Source organism: Electrona antarctica (genome assembly GCF_951216825.1).
Source record: "Electrona antarctica genome assembly, chromosome: 9".
NCBI lineage: Eukaryota > Metazoa > Chordata > Actinopteri > Myctophiformes > Myctophidae > Electrona > Electrona antarctica.
This window is the reverse complement of record NC_136790.1, coordinates 12,937,042-12,947,488: the sequence shown is the minus strand read 5'-3', so window position 1 is coordinate 12,947,488 and position 10,447 is coordinate 12,937,042. Positions and strand designations below refer to the sequence as shown.

At 40.3% G+C, this 10,447-nt stretch overlaps 1 protein-coding gene across 1 annotated transcript in view; it reads right to left on the bottom strand.

Annotated features, from left to right (window-relative positions):
* LOC306929773 (guanine nucleotide-binding protein G(s) subunit alpha-like) overlaps positions 1-10,447 on the bottom strand; it is a 65,773-nt gene that overhangs the window by 43,485 nt on the left and 11,841 nt on the right. The window contains exons 3-5 of the mRNA XM_079510439.1: positions 9,172-9,226; positions 8,602-8,721; positions 2,806-2,903 (exon numbers count right to left, since the gene is read on the bottom strand). Of these exons, the coding sequence (XP_079366565.1) occupies positions 2,806-2,903; positions 8,602-8,721; positions 9,172-9,226 (273 nt within the window). The remainder of the gene's footprint in view (positions 1-2,805; positions 2,904-8,601; positions 8,722-9,171; positions 9,227-10,447) is intronic.

Genomic DNA, 10,447 nt, shown 5'->3' with positions numbered 1-10,447 from the left:
GTGACAACTGTCGACTGATTACAAAAAAAACAATGAGTTGCGGCAGGGCAATATACAAAGTCGACCTCTCTCTTATCTGTGCAGCTTTACCACTAATGTGGTTGTTCTAAGTAGAACAAACACAATGACATTATCAAGCCAGCACAGCGCTCAGTGGCACCTTGTGAGGCGTTCATAGCTGAATGGCAGTGGTGGAAAAAGTATTAAATCATCAGGTGAAACCTGACATACAACAGGCCCGTTTTTATTAGCGACCTAGTCATGATTGACTGCCCCCTAAGTCAGGGGTTCTCAACGTTTTTTGGCCGGGGACCCCCGGAAATGCTTTGGCAATGTCTCGGGATCTCCGCCCCGCCCACTCCCGACCCCCAATATAAATTGACTGCTACAATAACCTTAATAATAGAGACAATACACCATAAATAAATACTGAAACCAGATATAATCATTAGGGAAGGTGTATGCATGTACTATGTGTACTATATGTAAACTCTTCATTTCCATTTTCCAGCCATTCAGTTGCAAAAAAATTAATAATAATAATAATAATAATAATAATAATAATAATAATTTGGGGACCCCCCCAAAATAATTTTGGCGACCCCCCGAGGGGTCGCGACTCACGGGTTGAGAACCCCTGCCCTAAGCCAATGAGAGTCTGACCCCATACTGCCTAAAGCCAATGGGAGTCTGAACCACTCGTGTAGCCAATCGTGTAGTAACGACCTAGTCATGATTGGCTGCCTCCTAAGCTATGACACGCGCACCGCGGAAGTCACTGCAACGCGGAGCGGAGCGGCTGACAGCGGCTAATGTTATGAGCTAACTGTAGAGCAGGAAAGCCATAGCAAAACACAGTGATTTAACCAACAAAAGAACGTTGCAAACGAACAAAAACAACGGCCGTGAGGTCATGACAGAGAAACATACACGTTACAAAAAAAGGAAATGTTAGGAAAAAAGAAAAAAAAAGAAAGGGGGGACAGATGCACAACGGAGCGCTTGTTTCACCTGACAAATATGTCATCATTTCTTGTTTTTACTTAAGTAAAACTACTAGTAAAAGTTCTGAATTAAAAATGTACTTGAGTAAAAGTACAAAAGTATTGGCATCAAAATGTACTTAAAGTACCAAAAGTAGAAAGTACTCACTATGCAAAATGTCCCATTTCAAGTTTTCTAATGTATAGAAATTATTTTAAAATAACAGATCTACAATGCGTCACCATGCGACGCATTGTGAGCTTCTAGATCGGCTATTTTCAAATGGCCGAAATGTATATAGGGCTGATGTGGGTAATGTATGTTTTGTAATAATACCGCAACTGCCGGTGCGAGGCGTTGTGAGCTTGTAGTTCGTTTGTCTATTTACACTCGTTCAAAATGTTTTTAAAATAAAAAATAAATAAATGTTTTTTAACATAAAAGGTTTCCAGCCGACAGCGGCGATATGCTACTCAGTGACAAATACCACAAAGGAGTGATGACTATTATTTCTACTATTATTATTATTATTGAATAGTCTCACAGTAGCCAGATGTATTAGATAGATACACAGTGCACACCTATTGAAAAGTTGTTAAGGGCCCCAAAAAATGACAGTCACAGACCACATGCAGCCATTACAGTCCAGCCAATCAGAGGAATACCTGTCCATAAAAATGTAATTACTTCCTTAAAGCGAAAACGTGCCGCGTGATGACGTGTAGAGATACACATCGATAAAAGCCAATACAAATGAAGCTCAACCATTTGATTCCCATTGCTGCGCGTCCGTCCAAACACAGCTGCTACTGATTACAGAAATACTCCATTTTTAATCTCATTACAGATGACATCCAGACAGTGTATTACTTGTTTTAAACTTAATCATCACGCTAAAATATGTATATAGGTTGTGTACAGGTTAGAAAAAAATCCCCTGGCTTTGCCGCCGACTCTCTGTCACTTTGTAAACAAACCACTGTGCATGTGTGTGCATGAGACGGACCTATACGACCCATAGCCTGGATGGATACATCACTCTGATTGGTTCAGAAACTAAGATCCTGCTGTCTGAGGCTGAAACTTCAAAATAAAATGCCCAAAAAGCCTTAACACCTTTAACATCACAGAAATTATGCCTAAACCTAACCTCAAAACCTGCATGCTGCATGTCCGATGCATGTATTTTGAGGCAGGTAGTCCACGCCACGGATCCCCAAGTGGTCCGCGAAGCAAGCAAAGCCCTCTCTCTCTCTCTCTCTCTCTCTCTATCTCTCTCTCTCTCTCTCTCTCTCTCTCTCTCTCTCTCTCTCTCACACACACACACACACACACACACACACACACACACACACACACACACACACACTTGGCAAGACGCAACCAGAAGTCAACTAAATTCGATAGGAAAATGGTGTAACCCGAAAGATGGTGATCTATGCCTCTGGGGTAGGCCCACAGCGGTCCTGATTTGAAAATCAGTCGTCCGACCTGGGTATAGGGGCGAAAGACATATCGAACCATCTAGCAGCTGGTTCCCTCTGAAGTTTCCCTCAGGGATTCTGTGAAAACTGCGCTCATTGAGTTAAACAGATTTTCCAAAGAACCACTGTGCTACACTGATGGAACAGAGCCTTTAATTAGTATAATTGGTAAGACCTGTGAAAGCAGTAAGGAAGAGGGTGACGTAAAGCAGTGGGTCTGACAACGTGAAGCCACCCCCAACACCTGCGTGCGTGCGTGCGTGCGTGCGTTGAGAGAGAGAGAGAGAGAGAGAGAGAGAGAGAGAGAGAGGTTAAAGAGAGAGAACGTCCTACTTACTACTGTGCACAGTCAATGAGTTGATACTCGTTGGACCTCTCCCAACAGGACCGGACCCCTTCGTCATGCCACAGAATCTTTGCATGTTCATAGAACTCCTGGAAACAGAGAGCAGAGAGAGAGCGAAATTGAAATTGAATGGAATGGAATGGAATTGAATCGAATCGAATTCAATAACTCCAATTACGGACCCCTGGGGGACTCCGGTCGATGAAGTGTATACTGTAGGATTTAAGTGGTTAAAATGAAACGAATCAATCAATCCAATCAAACGTAAAAATAATTATATATACATTTCCCAACGATAGAGGAGAGGACAAGAGCAAAGAGAGAAGACAAATTACTTCATCCGACAATCATCACAGGTCACAGGACACCAGCAGACAATGCTAAAAAAAAAAAAAGTTTGTAGGTTTTTAACATTTATACAACACATCTGACAAAACTGACAGGTCATGGTACTAAACTTAGGGAGGGTCCCAACTCCCCACACAAGACAACAGGTCATGGTACTAAACTTAGGGAGGGTCCCGACTCCCCACACAAGACAACAGGTCATGGTACTAAACTTAGGGAGGGTCCCGACTCCCCACACAAGACAACAGGTCATGGTACTAAACTTAGGGAGGGTCCCGACTCCCCACACAAGACAACAGGTCATGGTACTAAACTTAGGGAGGGTCCCGACTCCCCACACAAGACAACAGGTCATGGTACTAAACTTAGGGAGGGTCCCGACTCCCCACACAAGACAACAGCAGCAGTACACAGTATAGGGGCAGGTTTTCATGGGCCTGTTTTCCCAGGCCAGTGAGAGTACATTTCTCAGTTCCATCCTGGGCTGCAAAAGAGTCCAAGAAGCCGAAGAGGAGAGTATTAAAATCCCGTCCATGGGTTTTAGGTTTGAGGCTATGAGGGCCTATTTACAGAGATGAGAGAACTCTGATAGAGGCAGGAAACAGACTGGTTCATTGAGTTCAGTCGAGAAATGGAGAGCTTTGTACTGACACAAGGCTCCGCTTTTACTATGTTGGCCCATCGCTTCACTATGGTCTTTACTTGGCCTCATTGAACAATTAGGCACAAACAGTCCATTGTTAGCCATAGGGCTACCAACATAAAATCAATATCTTTGCGGCAAAATAAAGAAACTTTAACTCTCACTCAAAAGGACCAGGCGTGCCATGCTGTGAGTCGACTGTAATGAATGTGAAACGTTAAATGACGTTAAACGTTAAATGACTGTAATGACACAATTGTAGAAACGTTTAGCGTACTTGTCAAACATTATATACAGTATGTGATGATGGATGTTAGTCACCGATGGGATCATGGGATGATGTGATGTTTATCAAAATACACAGTGGCAAGAGAAATTTTGGTTTATTTATGTTTTTTTTCTTTCTTTTTTTTCCCAACACATTTGTCTGCCGACAAATCACAAGTCTTGTTTTCGGTTACTCCTTATAAGTTTTAAAGAAAACAATAGTGGCCAGGAGGTGCACGCACATCCAAGAAAATGTAACGGGTGCTCGAGCAAAAGCGATAAACTAAAAGAGAAGGAGGACGTCAGGTACCTGACGAAGGTAATAAATCGCTGTTTGGTAATAAATAATGTTGGGAGCTTTCAAAGCGGTGTGCAAGACTTCCTCCAAAAGAATAACAACACATATGTTTTTTCTTTGTGTTTTGCCAATTATTTGTGGCATCCTCATGGCCCACCAGTGGGACGTGGCCCACAGGTTTGGAAAATAGGGTAGTGCAGGACTACACAACAAACAGGGGTCTGTTTTTCATAGTCACACCCCCCCCCCCCCCCCATGACAAAGATGTATCGCTCTTTAGCTTTCCCACAATGAAATGTGTCCAATAAAAGTCAGTATTAGCTCTGCCCTATAGAGAGCTGAAGGCAGACAGCTTGAACAACTGCATGGATTCAAACACTTCACTGAAACGCCGACCACAAGCCCATGAACATGGTACCACATCACAAGAAAACACATGGCAGAAAATGGTCAACACTTTATGTTCCATATAAGGAATCAAAAACATAAAGTTACTGTAATCACGTAGCCGTTTTTTCATAACCACAGTTTATTCAGTTAACATTTTTACAACAGAACATATTAGAAGAGGAAAACATACTTCTAAATGTCCTGTTTGGTAAAAAACAAAAGGGGAAAAAAAGGGAGGAAAAAAGAAAAGGAATGAAGGGTGATTGGAAATGAATTGAGATACAACTTGTTTTCTCTCTCTCTCTCTCTCTCTCTCTCTCTCTCTCTCTCTCTCTCTCTCTCAATCTGCCTCCTTCCCAGTGGCACTTAACCAGTCCAACTGGTTTACTGCAGCCCTGCGGCCAGGCGACAAGGGGATCATGGGTGGAGGACCGCGATGGAGGACATAAACATCATTGATGCATTGTCACTTGCCACAATTAACAGATTTCCAGCTTGCAACTTTGCCATACTAGATGGTATAAATTAGTCTTTATAGGCTGAAACTGTGAGATTTCTCTGTTCTATCTCTATTCTATTCTCTCAAAGAATCAATCTGTGCAACGAATCAAGACAGCAGTTCGATTGCCAGTCAACATAACTTGCTGGCTGCTTCAGGGAAGGGAAAGCTATAGTTTTCCAAACTGGCATTCGTATTTTGGACATTTGGGGGCGAAAATCTTCCAGAATGTATCGAGAAATGTTGATTTCTACAAATTACAATTTAGGCATTTAGCAGCAGACGCTCTTAATCCAGAGCGATTTACAGTAAGCAAGAACAACACATGGTAATTCATCAAATACATAAACAATTGTCATCAAGAATCATAAGTAAGCTAAGAACCTATCATCCGTCTAACAGTAGAATATCTGTACAATAAAACTATGAGTATACACTACAGAGTGCTATGTCTATATAAAATGCAATCTAAATTACTAATTAATTTCCACAAGTTAATTCTGCCATGTGACACTGTCTTATGACAAAGTATAAATCAGGTTTAAGTGGTTAAGTCACCAACCACTGGCATACCGCAATAACTAAATAACCAATAACTACTACCTTTAGTTCGACAGTGTTGTAAAATGCCCCAAAACATCCCATCCTTACACACACACACACACACACACACACACACACACACACACACACACACACACACACACACACACACACACACACACACACACACACACACACACACACACACACACACACACACACTTAGAATAAGTCAAACTATGAAATGTAACTTTACTAATACCAGCCCTCCCTTTCAATCAAATTATTCTTATTCTTATTCTTCTCCCTTGTTTGCACAGCAGAGAATACTAGTAGAAGTCTAGTGACTGGGGGAAGGGTCAGCTCGAGATAGGCCCGCATAACAAATGTGCCATGACGCAACAAAGACGATATCAGGAGACTGCCGTTTACATACAAATACAAACTCTATTCTCTGGAAAGTGAACCTACAGATGAAGGGCCTACAGCAGAGTTGCCATGTCCGCTTATTATAAGCAGCTTTGGGCTTTTTTTTTTGTAAAGTTGCTTGTAAATATTTGTAGTTGCGGGTTGCTGTTTTTTGGGCTTGTTTCCTAACCCATTTAGGCCTGACCTCGAAATTTTAAAATAATCTTTTTTTTTTTTAAAGCGCGCCACTCGCTATGAGCTTGTAGATCTGCTATTTTTCAATAGCTAAATTATAACATAATGTTTAAAACACAAAAAGGGGTTCCCGCCCAAAATGGGCTAATGTTGTTTAAACCAGTGTTTAATTTTCAAGTCAAGGATGCCAATATTAATATATCTGAATACACCTGAATACATTTCATGCGAGGGACCCCCAATTTCTTCAAGTTTTTTATTTTATTTTAAATAGCCCTTTAGCTTTGAACATGTACAGTATGTACATGTTTAAAGCTAAAGGGCGAAGGGCTTGGTTCTTTTGGGCTCGTTTTCATAGATCTGGTTGCTTGTTTCTCTCACAAAACCTGGCAACACTGGCCTACAGTATAATGGCCTGTGTGGACAATAGGGCGAGTGGGCACTAAATACCTGAAGCAGACAAAGCCTTCATGCAACAGTGACTTGAGGAGAGCTCTAGGCAGGGCACTGTAGTGTTTTGGGTTGTGTACCCATTTGTATGGGTCGCAAAAAAGGAAAATAGTATATCCCCTTCTTATTTTATTTCCAAAATTTCCACCATTATTATTGTTGTTGTTTTACATTTCCCCAAAAAAGATTTTATGATTTGTATTTTATTTTAAATGTTCTAGAAATGTTAGTAAAACATTGCTATTTTCATTGGATCACAACCTGTTGTGTGATTGTAGATCAGGTATTTTCAATATGTTTGCAATAGGGCTTAAGTCATAGATCCATAACATATTTTTGTACTTGGATTTGGCTCCCGGGGGAAACGTCCTTTGGGTATTTGAGCTGAAAAGGTTTGGATGCGAGAGGACTCAGTTAAGACTGGCAGAAGTAAACGGTTATATCTAGAGAGATGTGCACGAAAAATGGAATAAGCATAAAAATGACATGTGGCCTAACAAAGAGTCGAATTAGATCAAACCGACACAGCAACAGCCAAATAGGAAATGGAAAGAAATTGGGCAACTTGTTACAAGTGATACTAATGAAGGGTCTAGCTGTATCACATTTGTAGCACAGTGGTCTCAAACGTTTTAATTTCAAGGACCTCATTGCTCTGAGAACTCAGCATTGCTTATTTCTCACCTCAAATGTTTTCAGATACATATTTGAATGTACTGTTTAAGTTTAAAACGAGTAGTGAGCACGGTGAATGAAATCAAGATGTATTATATTCATAAGCACATTTGCATTTGAAAGGAAGTAATTGAAATTTGGACTTTTGACATAATACACACATTTATTTTTGCTTTCGCATGGTGTTTTCACAGGTATGACCAGGGGTATGCTCTAAACGTGTGAAACCCGTATTTTTTCATTTCATTACGTCTTTAAGTGGCTGACAGTACCTCGCCACAGCAGACTTCTGGCCTCTTTGCAGCTCCTCATGCCCGTGGAACAGGCTGGAGCTCAGGAGGACGTGTCCCCAAGTCCGGGCATGGTTCCAGAGTAATGGGTTCCCAGATTGCTGGAGTTCATGTCCCTTCAGACCCGTTAAAGGGTTATTACAGACAATCAGTGTTAATAGGCCACATGGAGGATCTCTCAGGTGAGAGCCTCATTCAATTGACAGCATCCCAAAGGGATTTTACACCTGCTAATTACTGATCCAGCCGGCAAACACACCACCAGAGACCACAGTCTGTGATTTTGTCGCCAGCCTCGCTTTTTTTGCATGATATTTGAGCGACTCGACAAATAAAGACAAAATAAATACTAATTGTTTTTTTTTAATAGTCGACTAAATCGATAAGTCTGACTAACAATTTAAGCCCTATTTTATACTTTGTCATAGTGTGTCCTACCCTTGTAGATCCTGTACCTTGTAGATCTGCCCTTGTAGATCTGTTATTTTCAATTTTTTAAATAATCAATTAAATCGATTAGTTTCATTAGCTGTTGCCGCCCTAATCATAAGAACTGCATAGTTTCATTAGTTGCACATATCACCATTGAAATGCAACTGCCAGTAATACCATGGTGTTATGACGGTTTTCATGGCACTCCAGTGATGACAGAACAGAAAAGCGATTGTTGCAAAAACATGGGACGTGTGGAGTTTCCAGGCTAGCTGTTTTCTTCTGTTAGGCTCGAAAAGAATGGCCGAGAGTAGTGTCAGTTGTATATCACCAGGTAACAGCAACTTACCGATGGAAATTCAAAATCCTTCTGGATTGCTAGGTTCATGACGTAATCAATTCGGGACTGGTTTGCTGGGCAGGCTAACTTGCATGGTGGTGTGAGTGAATTCATTGCTGTCACAACAGTCTGTATAGAGAATAGAATATATAGAATATTACATTACATTACATAAGTACACCACACACACATACGCATAGACACACGCACGCATGCATGCACGGACACACGCACGCATGGACGCACGCATGCACGCACGCACAGACACACAACACACACACACACACACACACACACACACACACACACACACACACACACACACACACACACACACACACACACACACACACACACTTTAAACAACTTTCATGGTGACATCCTCATTTTAGGCATATCAGTACAAACATTTGCCTATACTGATTTAATAAACTGGCAATCTACAAGCTCACAATGTGTCACAATGCAACATGTTGTGAGCTTGTAGGCTTGCTTTTTTGCATTTTTGAATCAGGCTAAAGTGGTTCATAGTACAATGTTTTAAAATATATTGATAAATTGGTCATTTAAGATCCTTACCTCTATCGCTTCTTTAATGTTGTTTTTAATATCTTGAATTTTCTTTTTTTTCTCCCTGTGAAATACAAAGTCTGTAAGTTAGTCCCTTTGTTTACAAAGATCTTCCTGTATACAATACAATACAAAACACGACAACACGATATAAAACTATGAGTAAGGTAAACAAAACAATGTGTGAATACAGTTATGAATCAAGTTTATTTTGAATTAGATATAAAATAGGAGCTCCACAGATAATTTCAAGACTTGTTCTAAAGACTTCTGCTGTAGTTTTGACAAATACAATACAGCTTCAAAAACACGCTGTTTACAATACAACAAAATAATTAGCCTAAATATCTGGAAATGTTCACCAAGAGGTTCACCAGGTGCTATAGCAAGGTGTAATTATATTTAGGAGTGCAGTTAAACGAACAAATATTCGGTTAACTTTTTTTAAATGTCATCAATTATAAAAAATAATACAAAAATGCAATTAAGTTGTTGTGCATCTTGTAGAGCAGATAAGCAATGGAAAACAGCCTATACTTTTGTTCTTAAGATATGCTATAATGTGCATCATATCACTATGTTTTATTCTTTTATAAACAAACTGTATTCTAGGGGATTGTGTAGACTGTAGATTGTTGGTCATGGGGTGCTTGACACCCACAGCACCCAGTGAAGTGCTGCTTATGTTTTCACACATTATCATCAAACAGAGATTCACCAGTGTTCGGTGGTTGTGTAATCTGGGGGCTTTCACCTAAGTAGCCAGTGGTGGACAAAGTATATACTCAAGTAAATTCTCACAGAATTCAAAAGTACAAATTACAAAGTTAATATCATTTGCACTGCATTTATGTAAAAAATGCAGTGCAAATGAGTGATTAGTGATCTACACGCTGCAGCCCATTGTGAGCTTTTAGATCATCATATATGTTGTACGCTTGGGTCCCAAGAAAATGTGAATGTCAGTAAAAAGAAAAAAACTCATAAAGTGTCCTTAAAACACCAAAAGGGGTTCCCGCCCAGAATGGGTTAATGGGATCCCGACTTTCAACAGCTAGATTTACCATGATCCACTAATTATTAAGTTCACATTTTTTATTGTGTTATTTGGAGGACCGTAAGGATCCTAAAAAACCTGAACGATTACTATTGCAATTTATTTGGGGTCAAACTTATTACCGAGACCACTGCAGGGTCCCCAGACCATGGGGGACCAACGCTAGTGCTAGACCAGTGCTAGTGCACAGGCTTTGATTTTGAGTATGATTTAAAAAAGAAATTAAAA